Source organism: Phyllopteryx taeniolatus, chromosome 15 (genome assembly GCF_024500385.1).
Source record: "Phyllopteryx taeniolatus isolate TA_2022b chromosome 15, UOR_Ptae_1.2, whole genome shotgun sequence".
In the NCBI taxonomy this organism is placed as follows: Eukaryota; Metazoa; Chordata; class Actinopteri; order Syngnathiformes; family Syngnathidae; genus Phyllopteryx; species Phyllopteryx taeniolatus.
The window spans coordinates 11,607,937-11,624,486 of NC_084516.1; the positions used below are offsets into that span (position 1 = coordinate 11,607,937).

The window sequence follows — 16,550 nt, forward strand, 5'->3', positions numbered from 1 at the left end:
CCTCTTCGTTGAGGAGGCATCTGGCATTGCCACGGTGTTGTAAGCTGAAACACACCCACGAGTGGTTAATGAGGCGTCAGTGGCAGGGTTTCTGATCTGGGGAATCTGTGTGCGTGTGTGTGTGTTTGTGAGTGTGTGTGTGTTTGTGTGTGTATATGGATGGTAGTGATTCCATCATTGTCCCAAACTTGACATCTATAGACCGTGCAAGCACGCCATCTGTAGTCCTCAGCCATAAAGGAGCTCTTGCATGAAATTTAAAGGCAGCATTCAATCATCTTAATTGAACACGAACATATTAACCATGTATGTACTAAATTACTTATAGCAATTGGGCACAAACTAACCAAGACTTTACTAATTATAAAATGAATGAAACATTTACACAAATACGCAGGATTTTAGGACACTTGCAGTCGATTTGCATACAATGTGATTTCATGCAGATGCAAACTTTTGAGAAATATCCATACAGTAGTTCATCATCATCGGTATCATATTTATTCCTGTAACTGAGAAATATCATAAAACCTTGAGTAAATTGAGTTAGAGCCTCAATAAAAGTGACAATCAGCATAAAGTATAAAAGTCTCAAATCTATCGAATCTACAAATCAACTGCTCTGGATTACATACAATTGAATCTGCTCATCTATCCCTAAAATGAATTAATTGTGATTTATAGTTTGCGGTGATGGAGAAATACAGCGCCGGTAGAAACTCTTCTCAATATAATGCAATGCAATTCTATCTCACTGCTCAACATAACCACAACTTTTGAAAAGCAGAAGACTATATCTGATATGGACATGATACAGGCATTACTCATGCTGTGACCATTTGCATACTGTTCATATGTGTCTGGGGAACTATACCGTACATGAATATTGATCTGTAATGGCAGATAATCAAGAATTCAGTTCTTCAATTGATTAATATACAGACAGAACAAAATGTGCGTCTGGTTCCGGATGAGTGAGTTATCAGTTTTCTCAATCCAAGCACTCACAGGTTTGGAGATATTGGACTTTTGTCTGCAAGATCATCAAAGGCGAGACCAAGGACTGAAAAGAGACGATGTGGCAGAGATACCATTACATCACCTCGTACCACCTACCAAGCATCCAGTCAAATTGCTGAATACTTGTTTATTGTGTTTATAGTGCCTAGGGATCTGCATATTTCTATGATATGCTGAAATATATTACCGGTAACTACCATCCTCCATTCTTTGCAGTCCGTTGTCAGCATCTCAGCATTTGCACACAATCTCTCAGAAAATGACCAATTTTAGTTTGTTAATGACTCTCAAATAGCAACGGTTCTTATGGCTGTAACATTATAGCTGACCATAGAACTTTTTTATATAAACAATTATATAAAGTGTCATCTCAATGAGATTACGATTGATAGTTGGCCGTGAAAGTCATTTCATATTGATGCCAACTATTTTTATTTTGGGGGAGATTTCTGGTCATTTCTCTTTACTTCTGAAATTAAAAAATTTTTTGTCAGTGTTTCAGTGATTATTTTGCATTTTCAAAAGCTCTTGTCTTTGTGGCTTATTCTCATCCAGCTATGCCCACTGCTTATCCAGGAGATCGATCATTTTGTATTGTATTTGTTTTGTTTTGATCGTTATTTGCGTTGTCAGTCATTGAAGTATTTCCCAGTTTCGATATTACACATTATCCAGAATTATATTGACTGCACTATCAATAAACTATTATCTTGTTTCAAGTGTAGTGTATGTGATCTATTATCTCTCTTTGTTTCAGGTGATCTCCACTCTGTCAAGGATCTCCCACCACAGTATTGCACAAATCAAAGGCATCAGGTAAATCTCATTTCGCACTCATCATTGATTATTTAACTAAGTAGGATTCTCTCCATCCGTCAGGGAAATAATTTCAATGCATGGCTTCCACCTTTTACTGAAAAAAGTAGTGAGAATTAATCTCTACAGCTGCTCTTTTAAAATTAATTTACACTTAAGGCCAGTGACTGACATCTTGTTCGCGACTAACTAACTAATTAACTATTCTTAATTTTCACCTTTCACTGACACAGTGCTTTAATGTTAACGGAGAAATGTAAAATCACAAGCCCTGATGTCTGTTGCCTCCTCAGCCAGATGACTCCAGTACACACCAGCACCATTATTCTCATACAATAAAGAGAGAAAGAAAATCATTCACACTACTTTTATCAGCCCTAAAATGGGCTTCTGATTCCTCTTCATTTTCTCAGTCGGCGTGGAGCTCCGGAGCTCCAGCACCACATAAAAAGCCATTTTATCTGTCTTGAGTAATGAGTTGATGGCGCACGCACATTAGGAGCCACACCAGGAAATGAAGCGAGAAGAGAGACAATGAAAAGCGAGCTTGTGTCTTCTGCTATTAATAAACGCAACTCAAGCTGCTGACTTCTGGCTGTTCACACTGACTGTTTGCTGTGAGGTGATGAAATCGATGCATGTTTGACTTCAGTGGAAGCGCACTTACCTTGGAACTCTAATCCTGAGCTATGTGTACTATTAATTAATTTGTAAAACCTTATTAACAGTGAAAATTCTCTAGATGCTCATTGGATGTTATTATCACAGTGGTTATGAGTTTGAGTAGAATATTAGGTACCTTAGTAATTAACTTAAACAAAAACAAAAGTTCCCTGAAACCCAGACCTGGACAGGATATGGCCCATGGGCCTCTTCGGGCTCATCCACAGTCTCTGACTGCCCTCGTAAGAGCGTTATGAGGTCAAAATAAAACAAAAAAATATGTGTGATTAAAAATACACCATAAAAGGAAGCATGGTTTTGATATGATTTGATTTGAGAAAAATGTGTCCATACTGTAGACATTTTTTTTTTTTGAATGTTGATTGAATTGTGATATAATTCTAATGTGAATATTATTATTTATATTATGTAACCTAACATCACATGTATCAACATCCATCCCTCCATCCATCCATTTTCTACCGCTTATCCGAGGTCGGGTCGCGGGGGCAGTAGCTTTAGCAGGGATGCCCAGACTTCCCTCTCCCCAGCCACTTCATCCAGCTCTTCCGGGGGGATCCCAAGGCGTTCCCAGGCCAGCCGAAAGACGTAGTCTCTCCAGCGTGTCCTGGGTCGTCCCCGGGGTCTCCTCCCGGTGGGACATGCCCGGAACACGTCACCGGGGAGGCGTCCGGGAGGCATCCAAATCAGATGCCCCAGCCACCTCATCTGGCTCCTTTCTGATGTAGAGGAGCAGCGGCTCTACTGTGAGATCCTCCCGGATACACAAGTATCAATTTATCAAAACAATATAATGTACTGATTTATATGAAGACATGAATGTTGTATTGAACACAGTTGATGTTAGCATGGTGGTGTGGCCCTTGACAACCTCTGTAGTTTCTCATGTGACGTTTTGGGAAAAGTAACTGACCATTCCTGCTGTAACCCCTCTTGAAGGTCGAGTATGCAGTTTTCAAACTGCTAAGCAAGCTTTGAATGTAGCCTCACTTCACTCTCTGCCCCGCCTCCTCACATCTCTGCCTAAAGGAAGTCCTTCATTTTGATTTTTGATGCTAACCGGAGTTCAATAATCCATCCGAGAAACTATAATACTCTCCTTTTGCAAGAGGCTGCTCTGTGTCCCCGCGAGGCTGCATATGCATGTGCAAATGATTGACACACTATTCGGTCATGCCTTCTGTTTCTACAGTCTCTAATTGGCTATTCTTGTCACGCTGTGACAAGTTTTAAAATAATAATTAAAATTAAATTAGAGGCATAAAATGGGGTCAGAGAGGGATGATTTTTCAAAAGATCATTTTAATGAAATTCTATGGTCATACAAACAGTTTTAATACAAATGACAAAAATAGTTTTTAGTTAAACAGCAAACTTCACCTTTAAGATAAACCGCTTTTCATCAGATTAAGAAAAAAGAAAATATATATGTGTATCAGAATCAATGGCTCCATTAAGTAAGGTCACATTTGGTCCCTGGCCTCAAGAAAATCTGTTAAATATTACACGTTCTCTGAAGGCTAAAGGTCAGTGGATAATATGGAATGCTTTGGTGCATGTGACAGTTGCCTATAGGGCAAAAATGTTGTTGTTAGTGTACATTATATCTTGGATTGACATACATATTCAATAGTTTTCCATTAAAACATTTTTTGGGGTAAGTTAGCATATTATTCAAACCAAACCCAAAATATATCTCGTCACCCAATTACAGTGCTTTCAGCTTATTATGACAATTTTGTGTTGAGAACAGGCGGCAGAGAGTAGTGCGAAAAGCCAATCAGCCCAAAAGAAAATGAGAAATACAATTCTATCAAGGGGAAGTAATAATAACCTATAATTGGACAGCTGTTAAAGAAAATGCAAATACTACAATGGCACAAGAGTGCAGACCTCCACCAGGTTAAAGGAAGTGGATCGAAATAAAATGGCGTCTTCCTCAGGCCTAGTAACAGTCCTCCACATATGTTGATGGGAATTGGTTGTGTTTGCATTATCCTGCTAAATAACTAACAACCACCAAATGGTGGTAGAAACACAATCGCCTTCATGCTTGGCAGAGGTAATAAACATGACTCGGGTGAGCTGGCATAATCTGACATGGCACAAATATTTTAGAAAAGACATTCTCTAGTCTTAGCTTCTTAAGTTGAAAGTTTTCCTACCAGACAATTGCCCTATTGTCTCAAATAATGCTTACAGAAAGCACATCATAGGCTACATTGATCTTTAGAGTGACCAGAGAGCTCGTGGCTCCGTTAAATCTCCCTGTATCAATGCCACAGACATGCCTATTGACGCTCTGTCGAGGCCCATTGATCTCACCTTTGATGTCGGCTCAGAGCATTGTGGCCTTGGTAGTTCATGTGTCTATCACCGCATCGGTGATGCCAGCTCCACTTGGAAAGGAAGGCTCCCTGTTGGCTTGCTGCCATCTGCTTTGTCCTGTCCCCTCTGTTCCCAGTAGGTCCAGGGAAAAATTCTAAATAAGTCAAACAGGGAAAAAAAACTATACAAGATAATATAAATGTAATCAAAATTCTGAAAATTCCCTCCCCATACACAGCCAAATGTGTTCAATAATGTATGCTTATCATTATGCCCATAATTCAATGAGTTGACTGACTTACTACTTTGTAAATGTTTTTTTTTTTTTACCTCCACAACAACTATTCCTATAACTGACAAAAACATATCAATGTAATCATAATTCATACTGTATACATACGGTATATATCATAATTAGGGTGATGATTGAAAATAACAATTCCTAGTAGATAAAGCTCTACATTATCATTAGATAACATGTTGATTTATGTAGGACTATGCATTTATATTTACAGTAATAACGATAATTAATAAATGAAAAAAGAGCTTTTTTCATCCATTGGCTGTATCGTACTGTTCTGTCTTATATTCCTTTGCCACACTATATACATACATATATATATATATATACATATACATATATATATATACATGTATATATATATACGTAACAATATGTAACAATAGATAATTCTACAAGAAATGTTGCTACAAACCCTTATATTCCCAGTGAAGTTCTTCATCAGGAAAGGTGACTTTGAAGGAAGCTCCCGGACCGTATTTAAAAGCCCGGAAAGGACAGGGAATAAGTTGCAACGTGTGCAGGCTGGCTCGCGCTTTAGTGATTTATTGAGCGTTACAGAACCAAAGTTGCATCCAGGGACGTGAAGCTGGTTCCATGGTCGCCTATTTGAGCCGTATCCCCATCTAATAACTACACTGCTGTTCTGCTCTCTGACAGTGGCTGATCAATTCGAACGGCTCACTGTGCCTATGTCCTGCACATATGTGCCAACAAATCCCTTTATGCTGGAATTTACCTTATGGATAGTGAAGAAAATCCACCATGGTTAGGGGTTTGTTAAATTTATGGTATTAATCAAAAAGGGTTTGGCAGTGAGAAAGCAAAGCCTGCAAGAGTTTGGATAATGGGATTACTTTATTTTCACAGGACAAATCTCTTGAAACAGGCCATATATAACCTGGTCAATGCGATACAATACAATAATATTGTACAACAAAACAACAGGCAATGTCAAACAGCGAAAGCTGAAACAGATTTAATTAAATATCAGACAAATCAAAAGGAAAGGGGCAATTGATCACTGTTCATTTCACATTTTCAGGGATTATGGAAAATAAAAATCTGCATTTAGTATGAATTTGAACTTATTATCTTTATCCTTTATTGTATTTATTATTATTTTATTATCTTTAGTGCAGATTGGATCATAGTACAAATTGTCTTAGGGAGCAGGGCATAGAAAGTTGGGAACTGCTAATCTAAAGTATGTTCATCTGCATTTACTGGTTGTAAATATCGCAATTTAGCAAAAATTGGTATGTCTTGGTACATATGGATGTATCACTATAAAATCTATGAATTAAATATTTCGGTACAATGTAAAAAAATATATGTATAGATATTGATGAGGCTAAAATAGGATAGGGGATACCACATGTTGCCCTTGAAAATGTTGCTTTATGTAAATTATTTAACATGGATGCCGCTTCTCCTCACTAGGGTCGCGGGCGTGCTGGAGCCTATCCCAGCTGTCATCGGGCAGGAGGCGGGGTACACCCTGAACTGGTTGCCAGCCAATCGCAGGGCACATACAAACAAACAACCATTCACACTCACAGTCATGCCTACGCGCAATTTAGAGTCTCCAATTAATGCATGTTTTTGGGATGTGGGAGGAAACCGGAGTGCCCGGAGAAAACCCACGCAGGCACGGGGAGAACATGCAAACTCCACACAGGCTCAGAACTGTGAGGCTGACACTCTAACCAGTCGCCCACCGTGCCGCCTGTTTAGGGTATATTAAAGATAAAATAGTTGACATTTAAACCTAAAATGAAAAAATGTCTTATTACTTTTCTTACGAAAACATTCATCCATCCTTTTTCTATACCATTTGTTCTCATTGCGGTCATGGCCAGCTGACTTTGGGTGGGAGGTGTGGTCTACTCTGAAATCACAGGGGATATATGAGGAAAAAATAATCATTCACACTCACATTCACACCTTGCATTCTTCAGTTAACATGCATTTTTGGGAACTCCACCCAAACACGGGTAGAAAATGCACACTCTTTACAAGGAGGGCCTCAGCCGAATCATTAGACCAAAAAGAGACAAAAAACAGTTTACTTTTCTGAGGAAAGTAAAGTAGCACAGTGTATAGACTTGAAAAAAGCATGAAGCAACACGCTAGCTGCATAGCCAATAATGACGGTGAATAGCCAGGAGACACGCTGTTAGAGGAGATCTGATGAAATTATAAACATAGCTCAATTGCACCTTGTTGCACCATTTAGGAGAAATGAAAACAGCAGCATTAGAGAGTGCTTGGGTCCGCAAAACAACACTGAGGTGATAGATGCAAGGGCACGGCCCCACAAACTACTATGTAATTAAATTTTGCCCTCCGGGACTCCATTAATAACTTATAATATAGTGTGCATTTCATTGGAGGGGGTCGTCAAATGTGGGTGTGTTATTGTGCTCGGGAGGAAGAACCCTGAGCTGTGTTGTGCTCATAGCAGTAGTGATGAGCGTTGCATAAATCACATGAAGTTTTGGTATTGTATTTTCACAATTAATATTTGAATGAAGTTAAAGCACTTTTATCATGATAAAATAACATACAACTATGATTCAGAGAAAGCTTGGGCTGCTTGACCTTTCCATGGCAGTATGTGTGAGAGAGTGTGTGATGAATGACAGGGATGGCTGACCTTTGGTTATCTCACTGAGAACTCGTCAACATGATACCTGTCACTCTTCGTGAGGAGAGTGCTGTATGTCATTAAAATATACATATATACACACTTGACCAAATAAAAACAGTTGTTTATTGAGTGAAGTTACTGTTGATATATTTTCATATCACTAGACGCATTCCAATTTAAAACAAACAGTCTTGAGCTCTGCCACTGCATAATTCCTACAAATCCATCCTGCTAATTTAGTGCATTTATGTTCATCCATGCTTTAGTATCCATCCATCCATTTTCTTTACCGCTTATCCTCACTCGGGTCGCGGGCTGCTGGAGCCTATCCCAGCTATCTTCGGGTGGGAGACGGGGTACACCCTGGACTGGTTGGCAGCCAATCGCAGGGCACATAGAGACAAACAACCATTCGCACTCACATTCACACCTACGGACAATGTAGAGTCTTCAATCAACCTACCACGCATGTTTTTGGGATGTGGGAGGAAACTGGAGTGCCCGGAGAAAACACACCCAAGCACAGGGAGAACATGCAAACTCCACACAGGCGGGGCTGGGATTTGAACCCCGGTCTCCAGAACTGTGAGGCAGATGTGCAAACCAGCCGTTCACCGTGCCGGCCCTTGCTTTACTATATGACTTAAGTTTCGAGAGTCACTTTTTTAAATAATTTGATGAAGCAATAAAGGATTGGGCTCAAGCCATTATATCTCCATAAATATAATTTGTTTGGCCTCCTGAGACATTTAGACAATTCTGCTTCCAACTTTTGGTGGAACAGTTTAGGCAAGGCCCTTTTATGTTTGAACATGACTCTGCCCCTGTGCACAAAGCCAGCACTATAAAGGCATGCTTGAATTTGTTGTAGAAATTGTTAACCGTCCCAAGTCCTAAACCCCAAATCCAGCCCCTTTAAACCCATTTGAGATGAACTAGAACATGTGAGCCATGTTCTCCAGTTCACCACCAGTGATGTCAAATGCTATTCTGGCTATGATGAATTCATCCATCCGTCCATGTTCCATACCGTTTGTCCTCACTAGGGTCATGGAAGTGCTGGAGCCTATCCCAGCCGACTCTGGGTGAGAGGCGGGGTACACCCTGAACTGGTCACCAGCCAATCACTGAGCACACATAGACAAACAACCATTCGCACTCACATTCACACCTATGGGCAATTTAGAGTCTTCAGTTAACCTACCATGCATGTTTTTGCGGTGTGGGACGAAACCGGAATACCCGGAGAAAACCCACACAGGGACAGGGAGAACATGCAAACTCCACACAGGCGAGGTCGGATTTGAATCCGGGTCCTCAGAATACTGAGGGCGATGTACTAACCCGTCGCCCACTGTGCCACCCTATAATGAATTCAGTTTGTGTAATTACCTTATAAATATAAGTTTACACGTACCTGCAGTGATTCCCTGTTGTATAAACCAACAAACAAGAAAGGTAGCTTGGCTTTGTTGAATATTAACATTTTTAGATAAACCAAAATGGTCGCTCATGATGTAAATGTACATAGTATTCACCCTGAAGAAGTCACATTGTGCATGGTCAAACAATTGAAATAGTTTAAATTTGCATTCAAGTTTGATGATTTCAAGCCAAGTGAGTTTCTCAGGGAATTTGTCTAATCTGAGCTGCATGGTGGTTTTCTTTATGATTTAAGTTAAGTTAGATGCTACAGAATGACAGAATAAAAACATTTAGCTCTTACAGACATAATTATAAAAGTGAAATAGTCAGACATTTGAAATCCTAATACTACCAACTGAGACATTTTTAATAACCTTAAGTGACTAGATACCATTGATATCAACAGTGCTTTTTCAATTTCAGTAGGGTGGTTGACATTATCACCTTAATGATTTTAATCATCTTGAATTGCACATGACATTGAAGTAATAGGTTTTAATTTGTAGCAATCAGCTCATCTGGGAACAAAGTCAAAACCAACCAAGATCTAATCAAGCACTTGAGAATATTTGCTGTGAGCAGACATCTTTAAGATTCAAAATAAAGTCCCTATGTTTAATGAGCTCATCACTAAGTCATTAAATTTTTATGTACTCTCACTTCGAGTAGTAGTTTTATCGTCACTGTGTCAACAAGAAAGTGAAATGTATGATTTGCAGCACTATTTTTACTGTCTGTGGTTTTATTGTTGGCTGTGTGACTTGCAACCATCATAGTTGACAAATAATCTGTAGGAATCTCCTGTTTTCTGTCATGTTGTTCTTCATTGCCTCTGAGAGTCCTTGAAATGTCCAGAATACCTGGCGCCTATCCATCAGTCTAGAAAAAGGATGTTTCTCCTGCTCAAATCCAGTTCCAGTTCCAAGTTGGCTATGACAAGTTGCTTTTTTATCTGTCATGAGCAGTGGGCTGACATGTTTTGACAGTGTTTTTTTATGACTGATGGCTTCTGCCCTGCAGCACGGTGACCGACTGGTTAGAGTGTCTGCTTCACAGTTCTGAGGATCGGGGTTCAATCCCCGGCTCCGCCTATGTGGAGTTTGCATGTTCTCCCCGTGCCTGCGTGGGTTTCCTCCCACATCCCAAAAACATGCATGGTAGGTTAATTGAAGTCTCTAAATTGCCCCTAGGTGTGAATGTGAGTGTTTGTTTGTGTGCACTGGCACACTCATTGGCTGGCAACCAGTTCAGGGTGTACCCCCGGCTCCTGCCCGATGATAGCTGGGATAGGCTCCAGTACTCCCGCGACCCTTGTGAGGATAAGCGGCTCAAAAAATGGATGGATGGATGGGCTTCTTCCCTGATTGTGTTGCACAGGGGAGTGACAATTTGACAGAGATAAAACACCATTTGAAAAGTGTTTCTATTTTATTATTACTTTTTTTTTTTTTTTTTTTTTTTACACTGTCTCTGTTTGTGTTTCAGACCCTTTCCCACAGAGGACACAGCCTTGAATGAAGATGATGTGTACAGAAGTCTTGAGGAGCTGGCAGAGTAAGTTGGCATTCTGTTACACACACGCACAAATATGTTGTATATGTATATGTCACATATAAAATGGAAGTGACTCCCATTCACTATCTGGAGGAACCTCCCTGTCCATACAATACATAACATAATCCAATGCAAAGCCCCGCTCCAAACTATAAAGTCAAATGGTGTAAAAAGCAGCTTTCCCTATTTTTTTCTTAGGTGCACTCAAGTGCTCATGCTGAGGCTGCAGCAAAACAATTTCGGAATACAATGTAAAAACATTCCTGGGAAATGTTTTTCTGTGATGCATGCCTCTCATTTGTTCCGATTTTAAAACTATTTTTCCCCGTGGTAAATCTGTAAAACTGTTACCATCATAAAATGTTGGATTTATCTTACCCAACATTATAAAAAATAGACACAAAAGGAATGAAGACACTGGTTTCTTTTTCTCATGAGGAGGGCGTATGGGAGATTTTTCAGATCACAGCCTCTCAACACGCTCTAACCAATCTCTCCCGTCGCTCCTGCATTTATTTGAAAATAGGAGGGTTTTTCCCAGACATAATGTTCTAAACAATAAGACACAACACAAAACACTGGACCAACACCTGTCACGTCCCAGACCACATCCGATCACGTCCTTGGTCCAGGCGCCCTTCCATCGGATGATGCTGAGTCATCTTTTTGAAGGCGAGACATCTAAAATCGTCCATAATACTAATGCAAGCTAAGCAAATAAATGATAACTTCTAGAATATATTTAACATAAAACCTTTAGTAACTTCATTTAAGTCAGATTTTAACATAACTGTCGTCCAAATATTAAGACGTAAAAGCAATAAACTCTAAAGTCATAAGTTAAACATTAGTGGTGTAATGCAAAGGTGAACTGCGTAACAGATGTAACTCACATCAAACCACGTCCAGAGTTAATGATGGAGTGAAGTCCCGTGAGGTACGCTGAGGTTTTGGCATGATGTCACGCATGGTTCAGTAAAAGTTCTGGGGGACTTTTCTTTTCCCCAAAATGTTGGTCAAATTCCAAATGCTTGAGGAGAATACAGCTATGGTTCCATCATATTCATATTTTATTAATTAGCATTGTTAACCTGGTTTCAGGGGCTTTTTTGTTGAAATAAACACTGATGAACTGACTATATCGAAGGGCTTGCTATATAATACATTTTGTGAGACTTCAGATCTGTTTGCCACTTCCATTTTCTACAACCTCTAATGAAATAAGCAAGAAGCTCTCTGTTACTCTGCCCGTTGTCATAGTGACACCAGCACTAGTCTTTGGCTTCGAGCCCGCTTTTTGTAATGTGGATGTGTGGGTTTTCCGGGTGTGAAAATGAGTCGTATGGCCCGCTCCGATTTGGCAGTGTTTCCCGCGGTGACAACTCAGATTAATGGAGAATACTTAGTTACCCACTGTGAGATATGTGCCATTCATCACATGGAGATACAGGGAGGAAAGAGGGAGTAGGAAATGGAAGCATGCGAGCAGTAGATATACATCCACTGAATGTGTGATTGTGACATTCTGTCGGGAGCAGAAGTATGTGCTATCTCTAGATAAAAGGCAGCAAAGCAGGCTAATACAGGATTAGAGTGCAGTTAACATGACTCAAATCTGCATAGAGAGTGGCAAGAGATATGAGTAATAGCTCAAATCATGTAAGCGAAGAAATACAAATCTATAAAACTGACGTTTGTGCAAGATGTGAAAGGGCTAGTTTCTGCATCGTTCCTTATTTTGTAATGATTAGTTTGGTTTGCAAATTTCAGATGAAGAAGCCGTTTCTCATACAATTAGAAATGTGGACATAAGTATAGTGTACAGTGTAACGTCTAATTTCAAACAGTGAATTTTGTGACACTTTTCAACTTCCAGTTTGTTTGAATTTTGACACATTTTCAAATTGGAAATGCAAATCGAAATACTGTAAGTAGTAGAAATGTTTTAACTACCAACACGATAAAAACCTGTATGAACTGTGCATTCAATTGTTTAAGAAAGTTTTTTTACAATTTTTACAATGCATTCAAGTGTAAAAATAATTTAATAACAGTTCACCCTCAGATATAATAATAAACACTTAACATTCATCTAATGTGAAAGAAATAAAGCACTGTTAAACAAAAACAACAAATTACTCTTCACTGCTTGAATATTGATAACAGATAATGGGACACGTGAACTTTCACTATATATTCTTCTCTGAACACCCATTACATCGCTGACCATTATTTTGGTTACAAGAAAACAAAACAAAAAATGTCATTATTTGATGCTCGCTGAAATGTTTTCTTATTAGGTACGCTAAGATATTTCAGGCAGTGTGCTACCTCGTGTGATGGTCATACATGACAACGGTCTATTTTATGGAATATGTGTCACAAAAAAATCCATAAAATATGTGTTAATGAATCTGACAGATTCCAGAGAGCATTACTGTCGTTAAGGCAAAAAAATAATAATAATCAAATAATTGACGGCCCTTTTCAGGTCCTCTACAGATAAAAATAACACGTTTTAAAGGTAGTCCTCAGTTGATAAAAATGTATTTGTATGGTGGCTGGGATTTGGTTTTCAAAGGAGACAAAATGAAAAGTGCATCTGGTTATGATGTAATAAAGCCAGTTTTCGACCAACATGTCAGAATCCTCAAGCCTTAGTCTGGGTTTGAGTGTATCTCTACAAAAATCATATTTCCTCTGATTGGTTTAGACCCAAACTAACCGGTGCCTTCAGAAAATCTGCACCCAAAGTTAAATTTTTTTGTGTTTTTCAATGAAAGAATGTGTGACTTGAAGTCACAAACAGAAGGTGTAGATCTTATTGACTTAATTATACTGCTTTGCTACAGGGCTGCTCTTGACCTTTAACAAAGACCATGTATGCATTTTGTTTCATCAATGAACACGCACATTCCTGATTCATCAGCAGGTCCTGCACTGAACACAGTTAGACACGCGTGGCACAAGAGCCATGCCTGTTATAACCCTGCATTCAAAGACCTTCATTAGTCTGACATATTGATGCATGGTTTGAATTAAGTGCATGACTAAACTGTAAAAATGAGATAGAGGATAACTCTTCCTGAGTAATAATCATCTATTTTACCGACATAATACTCCTCAAGAGTCTCTTAAAGGAGGAAAACATGCAGAATCCGGACATATGGCATCATTAAAAACAACAGCTTGCACAGAATATTGTCATAGGAACTCAGTGGCATCATTCACCTCAATGTTAAGATGAAAAATGATTAGCCATCTGAAAGAATGTGTTGTAATTAAACTAAGCAAGTAAACCAAACCTCAACGGGGGGCTTTTCAATGAAATTACATTGATTAACTATTCAGTTACAGCTAGGCCTATTCAGTTACAACTTGGCCTGATTGTGGACCTTCAGGTTTGCTAAAGGTTGCTTGAAGTTTTATTGTCCACTCCATCAATTAATGTAGAGATGAATGTTTTCGTTAGCGTTGCTTCACATTGGCATCACAGCCTGAAATTACATCCCAACTTATTTATAAGAGGTAACTTGACCTCTTTTCAATTACAATGTCAGAACAAATCGTGTCAAGTGAAGATTAGACCACCAGGTTTTCAGAATAATCTCACCTGTACAGCTTTTAGAGTCAATAGTAGTTTTGCACTGAGCAAAGGAATGCATCTACAGGACTCTCGCAGTCAATTGGAACACAACCTGTATCTAATTAAGGTCTCCTGGGTTAATGTGGTAAACCCCGACTGTGCTTCTTCCCCTTACTTTTGTGATGTCAAGTCTTCATATTCCTTAACTCACAGTCACTTTGGAATGACTCCATCCGGGAATTGACAAAGCATGAAATGGGGCTGTATTGGGCACAGCCACCAGGGGAGTTTTTCCTCTGTAAAAAATCACACAGATTTCCATTCTGAAGCAAACAGTGTCACAAGCTTCTTTGTGTCACCCCCTCTGCAGTTTATTTTGCTCCATTAATCCCTTGGGCAGATTGACATGGAAAGTCAATAGCTCGAAAATAGATGGAGCCTACCTCATATAGTCCCTGCAAGGTATCTAATAACAAAATTAATTTTAATTTAACATCATACCTGTAAAGTTGAAGTCATATTACATTATTTTGTGAACAGAAATGGCCAAACAACCCACAGCGTATTTATTTTTCACATTAACCTTTTGTAAAGTTCATGAAGTTGTTTTTCCCCAGCATTAATTAGGTTTTTTATGAGCATTTTATACATCTAAATCATTTCTACAACACTAGTGTAGACAGTGGCAGTCCAAGCTTGAATGGTGCCCTTTTCAACGCCCCCACATCTCTTCTACACAGGGCAACTCCAAAAGGGGGAGCAAATTGCCCGCACAAATGGCAATGATTTACATGTCATAATGCCAGTAGAAAACCATTTAACCCCCGAAATGCCATCCCGTGCAGCCACACGTATGGCACATACCAGAAACGGCCACTGACTGAATCCAGACTGTAGAAAAGTAAACCATGTGTAAGGCATCCATTTAAACTGTGTCATTATCACTGAAATCACATCTGGTATATTAGCTTAATGTTCCATTTGGATGCATCAGCTCTAAAGCTGGTAAGAAACAGCACTTAAGTCTAGGGATGATGCATGAGCTCCTCCTCGATGTAGAAACTAGAGCCCCGGCCACATTGCAAAGAAACTAAACATAATATGTATTTCATTGAAAACCAATGCATCTAACCTTAGGCGACTTTTGCTCAGTAACAGCTCAGTGATATGGTGAGTCATTCTCCCATCCCTACCTCGCTAAAATCTAACTATGTCATTGAGGCCTTTGAGCTACTTGGCTGATTGCGTGCAAACACCCAAGACACCCTGTGGCTTGTCACTGCGGTAATCAGACAGAAAATGTAGCCTAATTCATGAGTGCTCAGGTTTTCATTCCTCTCCTGTGCCTTACTTATGCACTGTGATGCATACACATGCTCATGCATACATCTGGATGTACAGTATCTCTACATGCTGAATACGCACACATGTGTGCGCATACACTGTTCAAAATAATAGCAGTGTGTTAAAAGTGTCAAATCTTCCTTGGCTACGATATCAGTTCACATGTGACACAAGTTGCTAGATTATGCAACATGGATGTGTATAAGTACTCAGAAACAGTGTTTTCACAACTTAATATTAGGAAAATTAAGAAAATGAAATTAATATTAAGAAAATTGTCCTGTTGACATTTGTTATACACTTCAGTGAAAAAGGATTTGCCCAGTTCCTGATTTTAATTGTAGTATTTCAAACATGCAAACCAAATAAATATAAAATGCCGTTTCTAAATGATACAAGTTTATTTATTAAGGGAAATTAAAGTCCGAACCCATCTAACCCAATGTGAAAAAGTAATTGCTCCCAAACCTAATAACTGGTTCTGAAACCCTTGACAACAATAACTGAAATCAAGCATTTGCATTAACTGGTGATGAGTCTTTCGCATTACTGTGGAGGAGTGTTGGCCTACTTATCTTTGCAGAATTGTTTTAATTCATTCGTGTTGGAGCATTTTCAAGCATTGACTGACTGTTTAAGGTCATACCACACTATTTTAATCACATTTAATTCTGGACTTGGACTGGGCCTCTCCAAAACCTTTTTTTTTTTTTTTTTGTACCATTCAGAGGTGGACTTGCGTGGAAAGAAAAAAGAAATCAGGAAGAATACAAATATCTTTTCACGGCACTGTAAAGAAGAAGAAGAAGAATCACCTTTATTGTCATGAACATGCATGC

At 39.1% G+C, this 16,550-nt stretch overlaps 1 protein-coding gene across 12 annotated transcripts in view; it reads left to right on the plus strand.

Annotated features, from left to right (window-relative positions):
- The window catches only part of vav2 (vav 2 guanine nucleotide exchange factor), a 196,518-nt gene that overhangs the window by 141,417 nt on the left and 38,551 nt on the right, over positions 1 to 16,550 (plus strand). For all 12 annotated transcript variants that reach the window (XM_061799997.1, XM_061799992.1, XM_061799991.1 and 9 more), the window contains exons 3-4: positions 1,778 to 1,836; positions 10,713 to 10,781. In XM_061799997.1, the coding sequence (XP_061655981.1) occupies positions 1,778 to 1,836; positions 10,713 to 10,781 (128 nt within the window). The remainder of the gene's footprint in view (positions 1 to 1,777; positions 1,837 to 10,712; positions 10,782 to 16,550) is intronic.